At 38.8% G+C, this 18,471-nt stretch overlaps 1 protein-coding gene across 1 annotated transcript in view; it reads right to left on the bottom strand.

Annotated features, from left to right (window-relative positions):
- Positions 1-18,471, bottom strand: part of LOC146003029 (opioid-binding protein/cell adhesion molecule homolog) — a 640,597-nt gene that overhangs the window by 48,474 nt on the left and 573,652 nt on the right. The window contains exon 6 of the mRNA XM_083141192.1: positions 1,024-1,152. Within this exon, the coding sequence (XP_082997318.1) occupies positions 1,024-1,152 (129 nt within the window). The remainder of the gene's footprint in view (positions 1-1,023; positions 1,153-18,471) is intronic.

Consider the following 18,471-nt stretch of genomic DNA (forward strand, 5'->3'; position numbering starts at 1 on the left):
TATATTCAACATTAGACTGGAGTGTGGGGCGTAAATTAAACGGCGTTCTAACTGCATACAGACGTTGAGTAAAAACGACAAAAAATACAGTAACACGTCGTCCGAATAGCAGTTACAGTTACATGGCGTTCCAATAACATACAAAAATTAAATTAATGGAACTAAAGTTACAGTTACACGACGCCGTAATTGCATACAAAATTTGCAATGAATACAACTAAAGCTACAGTTACATAAATAGGTCTGTGCTGGGGTTGTTCTTATACACCACTTTAAATAACTTGCACATTCTCCTCATGGGTTTCAATGCTGCAATACTTGTTCTTCCCAGAGAGATGTTTCCAAGTATAATTGTGCAAGAGAGACCATAATTAAAACGTAATGAAATATTCTAATTCACTTCTGCCAGAATATTGCCTATTTATATTAAAATGAAATACATACACTGAAATAAAATAGGTGATTTGTCGGCCACCCAACACGTTGATATGTTACAATATACATTTGGCTTGTGCATATTAGCTATAAGTACACTGCACAAGCAACTAAAATTATTTTCTATTACTTTCTAACACACTACAAGTGTATTACATATTTTATTTGTATCGTATGTTTTGAAATTATACATAAAACGTGCCCCAAAATTACAGGGAGGAAATTGAATACTTATCTAAACTATGTAATCTACAATGATGAAATTACTCTGAAAATATTTTGGAGTTAGGTTTGAATCAATACATAACTAGAATTTAATATACGACCATGCAGTTCAAATATTAGCACTTTTGTACACTCACACCAATTCATAATATTACAGCAGTAGAAGACCTGGTCTTTTTCACACAGGGGTTTAAGTTTTCTTAAATTTATTTCATTCGAATATGCATTCTTGCATTTACTGGACATTCAATAAGTTTGGAAAATTAAGCAATACTATTATACATATATACTATATTATACTATATAATATCCGTTACAACCACAAAGGTATAATTATACAGGAATAATGTTATGAATACTTACATTGTACTTTGAGCATTACTCGTTTGCTTATCGAGGGTGGGACACCGTTGGAAGCTATACACAGATAAGCCCCCATGTGAAGCCTACTGACTTTGGTTATGTGGATTATTTCACCATCTATGACATTCACTGGAAAGAAAAATTAGGGATTTTAACACATGTTTTGTAACATTCCATAGAAGCTGTACCATAACAATTTTCAATAAACAGAACAGGACATGCACACTCATGTTCCAAGAAAAAATATCACACTCGATATAGACGAACAGGAGTATACCTAGGTACATTTAATGTGAATTACGAATTAGTGGATTCGTTAAGAGTTGCAATGAATACGCAAGAATCTCTGCAAGTTATCGCTTATTTGTACCAGGACAGTTTAGGAAGAAATAACAGTGTGATGCTGCAAAGAAATCCAAGAATGAGAATCCAATGAATAATGGGAACGAGTTGAGAAAGAACGAAATTAATTTCAACCATCAAATCACAAAAAAATATAGACAAAGAATATAATTGCAGCCTACTGCCTGGATGGAATTTAGATTTTTATGTAAACATTATTCAAAATTTTGAATTTTGTACATTTATTTATAGGGACGTGAAGTTTTGGTTTTAAGGATGTGCGTAATATGCAATATAAACTATAGGTAACACTTACTCTGTTCAAAAAGAATTACCTGAAGCGCTATAAGTTCTGCTATTGTTAGTCTAGTTAGTGGAAGTCCGATCAAAAGAGATTGTCATGCTTCATTGTTTGCAGTTTGGACTTGACTGACAGTGTTTAACCTCCTCCTGAAATAGAATCCGCTGGGGGAGAGGGGGGACCTTACCCGAAGGAAAATTTCGTAAAAACGGGAAAATTTTCAGGGAGAAGTACCTGTTGTGTTTCCGAGGGGAGGGGCGTGTATGTTTGTGTACAGAGGTATTTTTTGGCATTGTTAGGAAAACGTGATGTGTATGATTGTGTTCAAAGATTTCGGTGTTATCATTCAATAAATATTTTATCAGCCACTATTCATATTAAACATAGTTTTCCAAATGGAAGAAATTTGGTGATTTCTCACAAAGGTAAGCCATATTTTTTTTTGGTCAATGGAACTAAAATTTGTCTCGATTTTCCAGAACTAAAACAATGTGAAAATTTTCAGCATAAAAGAAACAGTAAAAATGCATGTAAAGATAACACTGATTTTAAAATAATAACACAGAATTTTGCGCTAAACAGCAAAACATAACACCCAATTGCAGTAAAAAATAACATCGAAATATAGGGGAAAATAAAAAGAAATCTTCACGACCCTATTTATTTATCATCTACAGTAATGAATTGCACTTCAGAAAGAAGCATGGTATACTCACATGATTTAAATATATAATCGTACAATTATCCAAGTATATTGAACACATTAATAACAAATAATTATTCTGTAGATTTGCTGCCTTTGGTTGGATACAGTTAGAAGTTTCATCAGTATGCTATCTTTCTGTTCAATGTAAGTCGATAAATGACCTACATGTAGCGATGATATTCCACGTGTGCAATCACGGATGAGGCACTAGCTACATGAATGACTGCAGCTAAGAGATAGATAACATAAGCTCATAATGTGGAGGGTCATTAGGGAGAGGGTCTTCCGGCATCAGAAATTGGGTGCATCGCAACACCAAACAACTCCTCGCATCATATCCAGAGAGCTATTTGCTCTGGTTATCTCGAACTTGGTGTAGTTTTTGCGAAGAAAGCCTGCCAGTCTGTTAACCACATCGTTGCAGATAATAGGTCCCCGCAATGATATCACTTCCCCATCCGCTGAATGACGTTATCTTGGGGGTTAGTCACAGACAGACGAGCCTAATGGACGTTGAATCAAATTGACGCGACCAACCCCTCCCCTACCCTCCACCTTTCCGGAAACCCTTTCCCGAAACCCTTTCACAAAGCCCCACTACGCTTGCTCCTAGTCCTCCCCACCATCCTAATGAGAAGGACAAAAACCATGGTCCCAAGAAACTCAGGACAAGAAATGCGGATGAAACAGAAAGAGATATGGAGGTACCTCTATTGTTCAAACGTGGTTGGTAGTATTGTCTCCCCTAGCTTCTTTTTATCTCCGGTAATTTATCAAGTGACAATAAACAAGGAAAAACAGTAAAATGATTCCAAATTATGTCTCAGCCTTAAGTTTAAAATGCCAAACTAATCACAGTAAATGGTGATGAGTATAAAAGTATCGCATGTGCTGCCATCTATAATTTTGATTGGTATCCATTCCTATGGAATTATTCAGGAGTAGTAGGATGCTGAGAATCATGAACAATTCCAATGCTTCCCGTCCTTACAGAGAAAAATGCAACAATAAAAAGTAGAAGAGTAGGGGAAAACACGTAATCTTTCCATTCCACCGACTGCCACCGAAAGGAAATCCTGATGACAGGTTCCCAACACTATTAATCATCCGGGTTAGTATCCTGAGGATACTTTTTTTCAGTTAACCTTAATTTTTCTTTTGTTACTTTTCTTCTCTTCTTCCTCGAAGTCCATTTTGCTCCGGAGGACATATTTTTCAAAGACGAATTGAATTACTGTGAATTGAGGTGGAATCCACAGGATATCCAGGGAGGAGGTTTCATGGATATTCTGTGGATTATTTTCGGATGAGTTTTAGACATTATGTGGATCATTTTAGGATGTGTTTTAGACATTCTGTGGATCATTTTAGAATGTGTTTTGGGCATTATGTGGATTATTTTAGGATGTGTTTTGGACATTCTGTGAATTATTTTAGGATGTGTTTTGGACATTCTGTGAATTATTTTAGGATGTGTTTTAGACATACTGTGGATCATTTTAGGATGTGTTTTGGACATTCTGTGGGTCACTTTAGGATGTGTTTTGGACATTTTGTGGATCATTTTTGGATAAGCTTTTGGACATCAGTGCTTTTTGGTTCACTTGAACATGAAGTTGTATGCATGTTTCCATTTGATTGTGCAAGAATACAAATATAGAATGATTGAATACAAATAGAGTATTCCTGGACTAGATTTAGTTATATCAAAGAGCTCGTTCATACACAACTTAATAACACGTACACTCTCTCTCTCTCTCACACACACACACACATGCACACATATGCATGGACGCAAACACATACACGTCTACGCATCAGCAAAATGTAATATCCACGATAATATGCACCGAATTTGAACTTATTCTTTACTCCCACGTGCAAGCACCGCAACTTTCTCAATGAGAACTGTTGTGGCGAGAGACCCAGGCAGGAACTCGTAGGATAGCAACTGTCATCTGATTTTCTGTGCATGCGTAACTCGCTGACGCTATGCTTTCGGTGAGAGAGTTTTTGATTCAACAATACATCACATCCAATATATATAAAGCCCCAATCCCACCACTCACTCACTGACTCACTGACATAAATGTTCTCCATGAAGGAAGCCCCGGAGGCGAAAAACGCCCGATTACGACCCCCCATGAAATCGTCCCAAAAGACCGAGAAAATTCAAAAATCGCTCAATCGACCCTTCCTTAAGGGCGAAAATGCCCTTTTTTCACGTCCTTAGCAACCGTTGCCACGGGCATTTCTTTTGCACACATTGTTTCCTTCAATTCTTAATTGTCTAGCTGCATTATATTTCTCACAGATCAATAGCACACAGATGAATGAACTCGTGGTTTTGAAAAGGTGCCTGAAACAAGGGTGACATCTACATAATAAGGAGTTTCAGCCCAGGTACAATTACGTATATATTGTTATACTCAATGCGTAAATATCTACATCTTGCTTGTTTTAACTAAATGTTTAGGGGTATAATGACATGCAATTCCTTAGAGCTTGCTGTGCCTGTTGTTGTTAATGGAAACGGACGTTGCTAGAGAACTGAAAGAATGTTTATTTTCACCCCGAAAACTACTGTAAGGGAATTATCCTAGACTCTTCGAATTTCAACATGCGAGCATCAGAATTTATTACAGAGGCAAGGTAGGCATTTTAGGGGAATGACGGAAAACAGTTATTATCCAATTACTTTCAAAAATGTGAAAATAACAAAATACGTAAATATTGCATTTTCAATTTAGTCGCTATTCAATTCGTTGATGCAAAACATCCAACTAATTATCTTGAAACGGTTATTACTTACTCAGTTCATTATGAAGAAAATAGACAATAATAATTTGAATATTTGTACCTTATTAGAGCCCATACACACATAAAGTTACTTTCTAAACATTTCAAAGTTATACATATGTTCCCCATCATCCAATACAACATGCAGACATTTTCAAAGTCATTAAGATCATTGAGGAACCCCATCTATAACGTGATTGCATTCACAACGTGGCCGAAGGTCAAGCATGCGAGCGTACAAGACGTGGCCAAAGGCCACGTCGAAAGTACGCGAGTCCAAGCATATAGCTGAATGATTAGTCACTATGAATGAATTTTTTCACGGATTTTAAAATATTTATGTTAATTTTTAATAGTATTTGAGCATATGCAGTATATCCCAGATTTGAAGGTTCTATAGATATCCAGGACTGGATATCCTATGGACATCCAATGAATATCTACAATATCCATGCAATTGATCTGGACATTGTTGATATACTATGGATATCCTTTGGAGATTTGTGTTGGACAAGCTCAAAGGAATTCGTATCTTCCACACAATATTGAGGCGTTTGGCCACCATATGTCCCTTTCATGTTGCCAATTCTTGTAAGGACATCCACGTGGATATGTGATAAATACACGCCTCGTCAACATTATGAGGAAGATAAGTTCCGAATATCTCGAAGCTTGTTCAGAACAAAGATGACTTGTTTCAACACAACAATATATATATCAATTTTGCACTGGAGTATTCATGATTTGGATGGCTCATGTATATACAAGTTTTGGATGTCCTATGGATATCCAAGATTTGAATGTCCCATGAATATCCAAGATTTGAATGTCCCATAGATATCCAAGATTTGAATGTCTCATGGATATTCCGGATTCGGAGGTCTCTGTTTCAAAGTATTTAAATCCCTGCTTCCCAAAAGGAAACAGTAGGCCTAGTTTTTTTTTCTTGGGTGCTTTTCAGTTTTCACTTTCCTATGTCGTGGTTGAGAAATAATGTAGTAACAGGCGGATTCCTGTACTGCATTTATATTTTGCATTTCTTTCCAAGCGATCATCGACAAGGTCCATATGTGAGTGGCTGCTGTTGCAACAACAAAAAAAAGTGCTTCCGCTTTCTCTTGCTCCCTGGAGCTTTCAGCCTTTGAAAGCCTTCCCCGATTCTTTCCACCCTCATTTTTTTGACATGCGCCAAAGGGTGGGAAAGGGACGGGGGTGGCCCGGTGATGTCTCAAATGACAAAAATGGAGGGCGTGCGAAAAATATGATCCAAATGGCTCACTTCCGACTTCAATAACTTCCCAGCAAAGAATCCAGAGGAAATCATAGCCAATATCAACCTCTCTGGAAGGAAGCGACAAAAGGAGCGGAGGGATCTTAACAGCGGGTCCGAATAGGACATATGGCAAGGGTATAAATTTGAAACCTGCCACTTAAGTTTTTTCTGCTGCTGCTTCGGAAAATCGTCCCATTCTTCTAGCTCCGCTTTAGTCTTCCCTCTTTGCTGATAGTTGAATGGTAAATGTCTTCGAGCCATGGTCAATCGTTTGCAGAGGAGATGCCATAAGCCCTTACTGATAACACTTTATCCAGTTTGAAACGATCACTGTGATATCAAGCAGCACTGATTGTAGCTGAATTTATAGAAACGCCCATTTCTTTGTTATTTTCTTATGTTAACCCTTCGTGGGTCGCGTGAGAAAAGTGACGTCGATGACCGCGCTAAATTAATGGTCCAAAACGTCAAATCTTCAATTATTACGATTAGATATTTTCTATGAACAATTGAGATTATATAAAGCTATCAAATATTAAAAATTCTATAAAAATATAAAAAAGGCACTCTTCGTTAGTCGGGCAAGGAACGTCAGACTGGATTTTTAGTAAAAACTAGTTACGTCTATAGTCGCGCATGGACTCAGACAGTAATGGGCTTCATCGAACCCTCCCTAGCGGCTCGAAGATCTGACTAACAATGAAAACAAAATCGTGGTGTAAAAGAGGAAGGTTAACGATTAGACCGCCGAGCGAGATTTCGAAAGTAACCTCTCTCTGGCCGCCGCCTTTGCGTGCGATTTTTAAATTTTACACTTATTTCAGAAAAACGTTATATCTCGGAGACTATTTGAGCCATCGACTTCGGGTAACTTTTGTTTTGTAGCTAGAACAACAGGGCATGCAACCGTGCAGAAAGTAAAACGCCAAAGCCAATAAGAGGGGTTGGGTGGGCCGCGGCCCACAACTTTCAATGAACAAATCATAAAAATGGGGAGTTTTTTCACATATTCTATACTGTAATGCACCAAGGAACATGAAATGACTTTCATTCGGTTGAAAAAGGACCATTGTTTTAAAATAAGGCTAAAGTTTGCGTCCCTTTCCAAAAACAGCTAATATTTTCATTGAAAGTTGGGGGCCGCGGCCCACCCAACCCCTCTTATTGCCTTTGACGTTTTGATTTCTGCACGAACAGTTGCATGCCCTGTTGTTCTATCTGCAAAACGAAAATTACCCGAAGTAGATTGGTCAAATAGTCTACGAGTTATGACATTTTTTGTCAAATAAGTGTACAAATTTAAAATTCGCGCCAGCTTCCATACGTAACTTTGGCGTCGGGGGGAGGGGGGTCCTGGGTGGGTGGATTTTCTTCCACATGACAATTCAAAGTTTTATCTGAACATCTGTCAGCGTTTACAACCTCACATACAAGTATGAAGGTGCTACAAGCATATGAACTTTTTAATCAGCACAATGGGTCACCAGTGACCCATCGGCCGACTGACTACGCCTATATTTTCTATGGGTCACATTTGACCCATTGGCCAAGTATAGGTTAAATACTCAGCTAGGCAGAAGAAGGGCGTTGAAAAAACAATCATTGATACATAACGACGTTAGAAAGTCTCTCGGAAGAGTACTTGTTGCATAACATTGACATTTGGAGAACATGGAGACGTGAGTTTTGGACCGTTCGCGAAAATTGCCAATTGCGTGCCTTTCTTTCCCTATGTAAGGCAACTAGTACCCTTTTACGTTTAACTCCCGGCATGTCGAATGGTGGTGCCATCTATCTTGAAACATACGCATTTCTGGACATACGTACGTTCATGTGGACTTTTTGTTCCTTGTCCTGTCTGGAATCACCTCGGGGGAGGGGGGAGGGTTTAAGGGTCCGTTATCTGCCCGGAGTCAGGTTTTGGGGATGCAAAACCGGATTGTTTTAATTTACTAGCAATAAATACATACAGTGTTGTGCCGTAGATTATACGTTTACGTCTACATACGTTGTCTAAACGTAATCTACGCGTAGATTACATTGGGTTGTAGTTTACATAGACTACGTAGACAATCTAAAGTGCATTAAAATTAATTTTCAAGGCTTTCATGAAAGGAAAGTGACATTTTCAACTGTATTGGTTCCTAACGAAATGGAAAGAATCCTATTTACATCAAAATTTCTCTTGTCTTCTATTACGAACTATGCAAGAAGATAAATAGTTTGCAAAAAACAACAACAGATGGCAGTCGTGAGGCAAGAGTGGTCTTTTTCCCATAAAACACTAGAATATTTCATATACTAGGTTTCTACCTAGGAGAAATTGTTTGAATTTGGTAAAAAGAGTATGAAAAGTTCTCCTCACACATCAGCAACTGATAAGAAGTATAATTTTATTTCAATTCCACGGCGCACTTTGCTAAGTTATCACCTTTCGCCATGTTGTTTATATAGATTACGTCATCTACGTGTATAAAATAGTCTACGTGCGTAGACGCACATCATTGAATACATATCTTAATTTTGATTATATAAACATGGCATTTTAAAAAAGAGTTGTTACATATAACATGGAATAGAAAGAAATGGGTTTAGGAAAAGAAACATAGATTGCGGCACAAGATGAAAAAATATAAATAAATTGTTTGAGAAAAATTATCGATTTAGCGAAAGTCGAAACACGAAGGTAAGATGTAGAAAACTTGAGCACAATGTGTAAAAGGTAGAAAACAGATAAAAAGAAAAACAAGTGCTTTTTATTATTCAACAAGTTAAAGCGCATAGTCAATTATTAGGCACGCATAATGAAGTAAAAATGTAGCGATCTAGGAGGACAGCTGAATGTAATTTTGCCTTCAAAATATTGCAAAGTTATGTATTAATTTAAGCTAAGAGATTACAGTTATATTTGTCATTGTGTAGGTATTAAATAGATATATACGTACACAATAAACTTATTCTTTAACAGTAATACTTCATGTGGTTAAAAATAAGGCTATTATTTTCTTATTAAAAGCTGTAAATATGTAACATGGTCGAGGGTTTTATCGGGAGTGGAAAGTCGGAGGGGAAGGAGGGGCAGGGTGAAAGGTAGGGGTTGCCAAAAATCCACCTCGTTGTAGTGAAAATTTTATCTTATGCCAACCCTGAATCACCTACTGAAGTTTGTCCCCGTTGTTCACAATCACCCTGTATAGAAGTAGCTTATGGCGTAAGGTTTCTGAGTAAATTTGTGGCAAATATGTTTGCTGTTTTTTAAAAGGGGCGGTGTTAGATTTCGGTAAGCATGGCGGATAAACCTTACAGCTCCTCGTTATGCAGGCGAGGAGTCTATAACACTGCGAGACATATAATGCCAAAGGAAGCGCGGTGAAAAATTGGAAACAAAAGAGTGACGTAACAAGTAGGAGACAAAAGACTGCAACCTCCCGTGTGCAGTGGCGCAGCCACAGGGGAGGCAGGGGGCATTGCCCCCCAACCTTGGACTGAAATGAGTTCTAGGGGTGCAAGGGGGGCAAACATTGACGGTCATGTGTACCTGTAGGGAGCAATTACCGCCCACAACTTCAAATTTTATGCAAATCAAAGTACTTTTCGTAAAATTTTCTTGCTCGTTTCGCTCGCAATACCTCCATTTCTTAGTCTTGTCAGCGGCGGTAGTCGGCCCTGGGCGCCGAACGACCTAAATGAAAATAAGTTGTGAGATTGATTGATTTTTGTTTTGTTTTAAGTCCACTTTACGCACAGAAGGGCTAATCGGGACTGGACCTACAGTTTAAAGTGGGAGCTGAAGCACTGTGCCATGTGCTTTCACCAGGTATCGAACCCGGGACCCCTTGATCACAAGGTGACGATATTACCACTACATCATCGGGGAGGCACAACATTTGTAAAGGAGAGAATACATTGGCGTCCCGTGAAATTATTTATGCCCTATTAAATCAACATTGAGCCTGCAAAAAAAAATCGGATCCAAAACTTTTCGAGAAATACGACTTGTCTTAATTGATTTTGTTTTAAATGCATGAACAATTGTTTTCAGGAAAGGAAACGTGCATATTATGAAAAATAATTTATGTAATTTTGCTGTTGGTTTATTGTGAGATGGATGAATTGGTTGTGTAATGTAATTAAATAATACAAGTTGTATATAATATGTATTAAAGAAACTTTGAATACGCTCCATTAGTATATAGAAGAAGAAGGCTATTAGAAAATAGAAGAAGAAGCCTAATATAATTCCTTTAGTATATAGAAGAAGCCAATTATCGAAGATTCTGTTGGGAAGAATAAGTAGTCTTCACATACCGATAACAAGATGTCATATATGTAAAAAATATTGTACATGAAAGTTATACATGTTACTGTAAAAAATAATTATGTTTTGAATGCATTTATGAAGCATTTTCTGTTTTTTTTTAAAAATTAGTTTGATGTTTAATTTCCATTATTAATGTGAAATTGAACGTGTTGAAAAAATAATTCAAATCATTTGTTCGAACACAAATTCTTTAGCACCAACTTCTACCTTTTTTTGCATACTTTACGATGGTAATAACGTCTTTGATACTACTATTACTACCGCAACTACTTTTAATAATAATAATAATAATGTTGATCCTGGCCTGGGCATGGATGTCACTAAACCTTATGGTAAATCCCTGCAAGCAGAGTTAGCTGTCAGTGTCCATTCATCAATTTCATCATATCATCACTCATCCCCATCTTCCAAAATTAGACAAAAGTGGCACAAGAAGCGAAGTAAAATAAAGCAAATTAGTAATAATAATAATAATAATAATGTTAAAATATTATTATTATTATTATTATTATTATTATTATTATTATTATTATTATTAGTACGTTTATCCTGGTACTTCCCCCTCCAGACAAAAAATCGTGGTTGCGCCTCTGCCTGTTTGCATTCTTGGGAAGCGCCGAGGCGGAATTATTAGCTTTGTAGTAGACGTCATGTGATTAGCCGAGGGCGGTTCCTCGAATCGCAGAACTCTCACAGCGATATGATCTCCTCGGTAAGCCCCAATTCTCGACTGTTTAAAATACCCCCTTTTCTCTCTCTCTCTCTCTCTCTCTCTCTCTCTCTCTCTCTCAGAACAAACATTTATTCTTGCTTCATGCAGCTTGGTACTCCGAGATAGGACAATGAGAAAGAATGCGTCGGAGAAAAATAATTCGAATTGCAAATTTGTCCCATTATGATCAAAGATAAATTAGCGATATATACAGGGTGTTCCATAAAATATCGATCTCAATAAATTTTGGATTGATTATTGAATTAGATTATCCTGCGTTGCTATGCTGGAACTGTTGCATAATCGCGACTATGAGGATGAATGGTGACACGATGAGATTGATGAAGGGACACACATTGGTCGATCTCCGAGACAGCGCGGTACCACGCCAGAGGTCTCGGATTCAATTCGAGCCTCGTTATTCTGAAAGAATGCAGCCCAGGCTATACTATGCTCTGTCCAGGGAATCTCTGGAGGAAGCGACCTAAAACAAGTTTCTGCGAAAGTAGTGACTCGACAGGGCTCGACCAATGAACGCGTGCGAGGGAAAGTGAGTGCATGGAGGTGAAAACATGACTGCAGCTACCAGCAGTTTACAGCAGCACTCACTGCTTTGCTCCGCCCTATTGCTTTCTCCCCTTCTCTACCGTTATGCGCTGGTTTGCTCCACAGATGCCCGAGATAGACTGTACGTGGAAGAGAGGTTGGCATTTGGATTGGTCTTGATAAAAGGCTACTCCTTATATCTCGCCAATCGGAACTGAACCAGGCGCGGATCCACGGGGAGGGCGATAGGGTCGATTGCCCCTCCCAACTGCTAGGTTCTTGAATATAGGATTATGCCTAATATTTCTGAAGGCTCAAAGGTTCTGTCCTATATCAACAACTTTAACGTCGAGAATATTTTTCTAAGTTTGAAACATTCAACTTTATCCTGCGGTTGGTCAATCGGAACTGAACCTAGAGTTTAAATTTTGATCCGAACAACCGGCGCAATGTGCCTCAAAAGAGGATTGAACCAGAGAACCCTTGAGAAAATAGCACTATCCCCCTGATCGCCCATCCAAACAAGTTTAAGGGCACGCGATACGTCTTCCCAAGCTCTTCCGTCCGTGGCAGTGTGCCAACTTAGCTCTCTTGGAGCTAGATCTGGCTCTTTTGTGTACTCGTTCGGCTGTGAACTGGGACGCTCATCCCCGTGCCCCAGTATGATGCCATCACTGGTTCCGGCCCACATAGACCAATTTTTATCATAATTATACATCTTGCACGTAACGTGATATTGTTATATTGGATGCGTCGCCCCACTCCCTAATTGACATAATATTGCTATCAGGGGATTCTTTATTTTCGATCATACGACCATCGGTGGATTATTGAGATGAGCGATGCCGCCGGATCTAGATGTTGAAAACTTTAGAGTTAACGATAATAGCAGTGCCCCATCCCTTTGACAACTAACATTACCCTAGGAGGCACTTTATCCAGCCTTCGTAAATCTAGCTCCATGAATGTCAGTTTTAACTCCATTTAAGGTGAAATTTAGTTCTTTTATGCGCATCAGGTTTGGCAGCACTGCCAGGAGGCAAGGAGAAAAGCATTGATCATATGAGAGTATGATTTGATTCGTTCTCTTCAGAATATAAAACTTCCGATGGAATAGAAAAAGATGTCAACGGGAAGAGGGCAGTTTGAAGATACATTTCACCAGCAGAAAAGTCGTAATTTCCATTTGATTAGCAGTAACTTGATGTTGAAGTTGATTCCCCATAAGGAATACATGGGATTCCGAAAATTCTTATTCATCATATTTTTCAAACATGTTGTCCAGCTTAATAATCAACATAAAAAACGCTTCCACTTGCAACATGGAGAAAAATTTGTACTCTTGGATACACCCAGGTTTTTTTTAGTAGCAGTGCCCATTCGGGTGATATTGAAATAAATTCACAATTGGTGCGTAACTGTAGCTCCTCTCCTTAAGAAATAAATATTTTCGCTCTAGAAAAATACTTATGTTCAATAAATCAGTATAGACCTAATCTATTTTTTTCTCCATGCACACTTTTTTCTTTACACAGAATAATAATAATTTATTCCAGCAATGGACACCTATTTTTGTGAAACAATAATCTATAGAACATGAAAGTCAGCTTGGTTCCTTTTTACAGTATGATATTCGTTTATCTAAAACTGTTCAATTGCAAGTTAGAAAGGCTATTCAGGGAGGTGAGATACCCGACTGAAATTCGCCCCTCCCAACTGTAACTTCTGCATCCGCCACTGGACTGAACCTACAGTTTAAAGTGGGATCCGAACCACTATGTCCCTTCACCGGGTATCGAAAATGCGGCTCTTTGATTACAAAGCGACGATACTCATTATCTTTTCACATCTTTCAATATAGGAGAATTGCAGCCAAAACTTTGGTCCAATAAAAATATTCCAAGGATGCAAATCTCATTACCTCCACACTTTTCTCGTCCGTCCATTTATCCTGTCAAGTTCTTCACCCGCAAAGCACCAACGATCCTTTAGGAAAAAAAGCAAACATGGCGGAGTTTATTTGCGCCGAGACTAACTCTGTCTTCACAATCGCCGTCAAACCAGCTTCTAATTCTCTTCCTTAGGTCGAGAGAATCGATTGGGTAGAAAAACCGTGGACCATTTCTCTCCATCCAGTTTCAATCTTGGACTTAGCGCGGACCAGCAGGTTCCTTCGCGACAGCAACGCCGCCTGGCAGACACCTTCGGTACTAAACTGCCGGGTCATTTTGTTCTGGAAACTTGAGACAGGTTCCGGTTAATGCCGGAAAGTTTTTTCTATCTTTGGTGTTTTTTTAGACGCGAAACACTTTCAGCTTCATTGATTTAGGAGACATTGATTGGAATTTAAAGATTTGCCACAAGGGGCTTTGTGTTGCATAAATGAATGTAAACCAGGCATTCCGTAACAATGCGGGTGCAAGAAGTAAGTTATTATTTGGGCAAAGCATTTGATGATTTTTCATCTCTTTTATAAAAATATTGAAAGATAGTCCGAATATGTAAAAATGTGTATTATGAAGTAGTTGAAGCAATTGAAGTTAATATTTTGAACATTTTTTTCATTTATCTTCATTTCCGCATAATAGGTCTCTTTTTGTTGTAATTTTAAAACCAGTTTGAGCATATTTTAATAGTTTTCCGAAAGGCATGTTATATTTTTTGAGATTTTATTTAGTGCTGAATCTGAATCTGCCTGTTAATGCTTTTCCACACGTAATCCAACAACATTGCCAGAAGACAAAATGCACTCTGTCTCGGGAATCTATGAAGCTAAGCCGCGCATAACGGCAGAGAAGGGGAGAAACCTAGTAGGCGGAGCGAAGTAGTGCACGCTGCTGCAAACTACTGAATGCGGCAGTCGCGTTTTCACCTCCATGCACTAACTTCCCCTCTCAAAATAATGGCACCCAGCGTAAGAACGACTACAGGGATGTTCGAGCGGGTGCGACAGAGCTTCCTGCGACGCTGTCGTGCCTGCATCGACGCTGGGAGCCGCCATTTTGAACAACTACTGTAACGTTTTCGTCATAGAGTACTACGACAGGCTGAAGTAATGTCTGTATCAAATCTACAAGCAGCATCTTTCAGTTGTCTTAATCTCACTGTCATAGGCAGCCACAAATAATTTTTGCTTTTATAACGCGTTTCTGGACCTGCGTCTTTTTCTCATATTGGTACTTTGGTCAGTCTCCATCCACCCTTCTAGCTGGATTCAAGATCACGGAAACACCCTGTATATATATACATATATACACACAGGGCGCTACAACGCCACTGGTCCCGGGTTTCGGCATCAATTTCAAATATCGTGACTCATCTTTGAGATTTGCTAAATGTGACAGAAAATTGAATTAAAATGAATGAAATTAATCATAACTTTTATAGTTTCTTTGTAACAATTCCTAATTTTGTTCGAATTAATTTTGCATATAATATTTATGCATATGCACGAGGGTAAATCAATATATAAGCCGAAAAATGGAATACACACACACACACACACACACACACACACACACACACACACACACACACACACACACACACACACACACACACACACACACACACACACACACACACACACACACACACACACACACAGAGGTAAAGGTACCGCCTGCACATTTCAATGTGCTATGAAGACATACGAGCGGATGTGAAGGAAAGGCTTCTCACGTTCACGTTCTCAACAATTCTGGCCGACCTCCGTGGCGGAGTCCTTTACCCCTTTACGATAGGGGTCCCGGGTTCATATCCTGGCCTAGTTTGTTAGTGTCAATTTCATCACATCATCACTCATCCCCACTTTCGCGATTAGCCAAAAGTGGCAGATAAACCTATGAACTAAATCAATCAATCAATCACTCGATCATTCTGGAGGTGATGAGCACCACGCTCCGGTCTACTTTACTCCCTCTCAAGGTTGCCACAAGCTGACCATTTACAAGAGACAAAGTGAACCTCAGACCCGCTCCATGCAAGGACAGCGTCCCCTCGAGAATTGAATCTGGGTCTCCCACGTAGCAGACGCCTTACCTACCGACTTCACCACTGCGGCTCTTTCTACATGCAGAACAGATAGGAAATAATTCGTTTCAAATCTTCCATTTCCCCCCCCCCCCACTGAGATCATGCTCTCCTCTTTTCTAACCAACTTACATAGTCACTGCTTGTTTGCAAATGTATTAGGAGGAAGATGCCTTTGGTAAATGGAGCCTCCTAAGCATACAGGAGGATAAAATTAAATTTAAGAGAATTTGATTGTTATTGGATTCAACAGGCAAAAGACTCAGACCCTAATACAAACACACATCTCCCAAACTAAATGCAAACGGAAAGCTCAAGCTAAATCAAATTTGTTTCCGAAAGCGCTTCTTTCTTTTATTTTTTGGAGCGTCGAGCGAAGTCTCTTCTTGCTCCAGTGAGTTAGGATGCAAGGGAGAATTTTATCTTCCCTTGTGATTTTTACTGAATATGAGATTAAGATGTTTATTTCTGTAGCGTTTTCATGTAACCGAAATCATGACGGTGAGCATAGATGAATTTAAAGGTCTTTATTGCAGACAGTAGTGCGATAAAACAAAGACGTTATAGATAGTGTCAGACTTTAACGTTCTTTAACGGCACCTTTGTGCGAAACCTTAAAGGGTGGGGGAGGGGCAGGATCCATAAGAAACATCCAAGCCTCCCTTGTTGATGGGACCAACACATTGAATACAGCGGAATTGTTTATTCGTTCTTCTATGAATTTCATAACTTTTACGCCTACCTGTGTGGCGGAGTGGTTACCACAGCGCGCCACAACGCCAGTAGTCCCGGGTTTCGGCATTAATTTCAAATATCGTGACTCATCTTCGACAGAAAATCGAATTAAAATAAACTAAAACAATCATAACTTTTATAGTTTCTTTGTAACAATTCCTAATTTTGTTCAAATTAATTTTGCATATTATATTTATGGATATGCACGAGGGTAAGTCAATATATAAGCCGCAAAATGGAATAGAAAGAAAAGTTGAAATAGTTACCTGATGAAATGGGGTTTATTTTTCAACGTTATCTCCATGAACATTTAGGCACTTGTCCCAGCGTTTCACGAGATTCTGTAATGACAGGCTCATTTTGGTGTCTTTGTGTTGGTTTAGTGAGTTTACCACGCGTACACTCGGCTACACACCTGCTATCTTACCCAATTGGCACTCGAATGACTCACCGCCGCACGAGAACGTGGCTACTAGCGCCGTATACGGTACGCGGTGGTGCTGCCACCTACACCGACACTTGCGGAAAGGATCAGTGCAACGACTGATATTCATAAACCAATTTCACATTGCAGCAATTCCAAGATATTCTATTTTGTGATTTATATATTGACTTTCCCTGGCACAGCCACCGTTAAAAATAATAGTAGGCATACTATCCTGTGTTGTTTTCAGGGCCAGAATTCTGTTTATAAGAAGCAAATATTGTCATCTGCTTTTTGAGGTATTTTATTCAATGATGATCACTAGGGCTCGGACGTTGAAGACCTATAAATTGCCAAAAAAATACCTCTAAAAGACCAAAAAATGGAAAAAAGGACGTATAAATGTGATCCAAATTAATTAATAACTTCAGTTTCAATTACATATTAATGAATAAAAAAATACAAAATTCTGGTGGTATGGAACACACAGCGAAAAAATTGAAAGATTCAAAACAAGAGAAAGTTGTCACTTACAAGCGTTACCTTCCAGACAAGTTACGGTTAAAGGAACTTGTACCGTACCTGCTTCAGTCGTCCAAAAAATGTTTTTCTCTCGTTTCAGGAGTGGTTGAAATATATATATATATATATATACTACAGAAAGGATGTTTAAGAGGTGATGAACTGATGATGATTCGAATTGAGAATGGGCAGTAAAAACGTAGTCGAAAGAAGGTGAAGTTGTAAAAAAAGCCATTAACCTAAAAAGGCTTAAAAAGGGACCAAGAAGCCAAAAAACGCCGAAAAAGGCAAAAAAGGACAAATAAAACCCACCTTTTTCTGGCCTACAATGACCCAAAATGAACAGATATTATATTGGGCCTCGTCTTTGGACACTAGGGAAAAAAAAGGATTTTTCCTCAACTTTCGAGCCCTAATCATCACACTGTGGACAAGAGATTGAATATAAGCCATGATGGACAATTTGCCTACTACATGCATGGTTCCTGAGAATTAAGAGGTCAAAACATTGATGAAATTGATGAAGGGTCATATGTACGAATAAACTCAATGGTGTAAGAGTTCTCTGGGGGCCAGGACCTACTGAGCGTTTCTCTTCCATTAGGTAACACGTGGCCAGCTCCTAGTATCCCAAGGCCGTTGTTTTCTGGGTCTTCTTTTCAAGTAGCGCTCCAATTGTCCTCAGAATACTGGGAGGTCATCTCCGTAATTTTGTGGACTCCCATCTGGAATCGA

This window comes from Lepisma saccharinum, chromosome 19 (genome assembly GCF_977018435.1).
Source record: "Lepisma saccharinum chromosome 19, izLepSacc3.1, whole genome shotgun sequence".
In the NCBI taxonomy this organism is placed as follows: Eukaryota; Metazoa; Arthropoda; class Insecta; order Zygentoma; family Lepismatidae; genus Lepisma; species Lepisma saccharinum.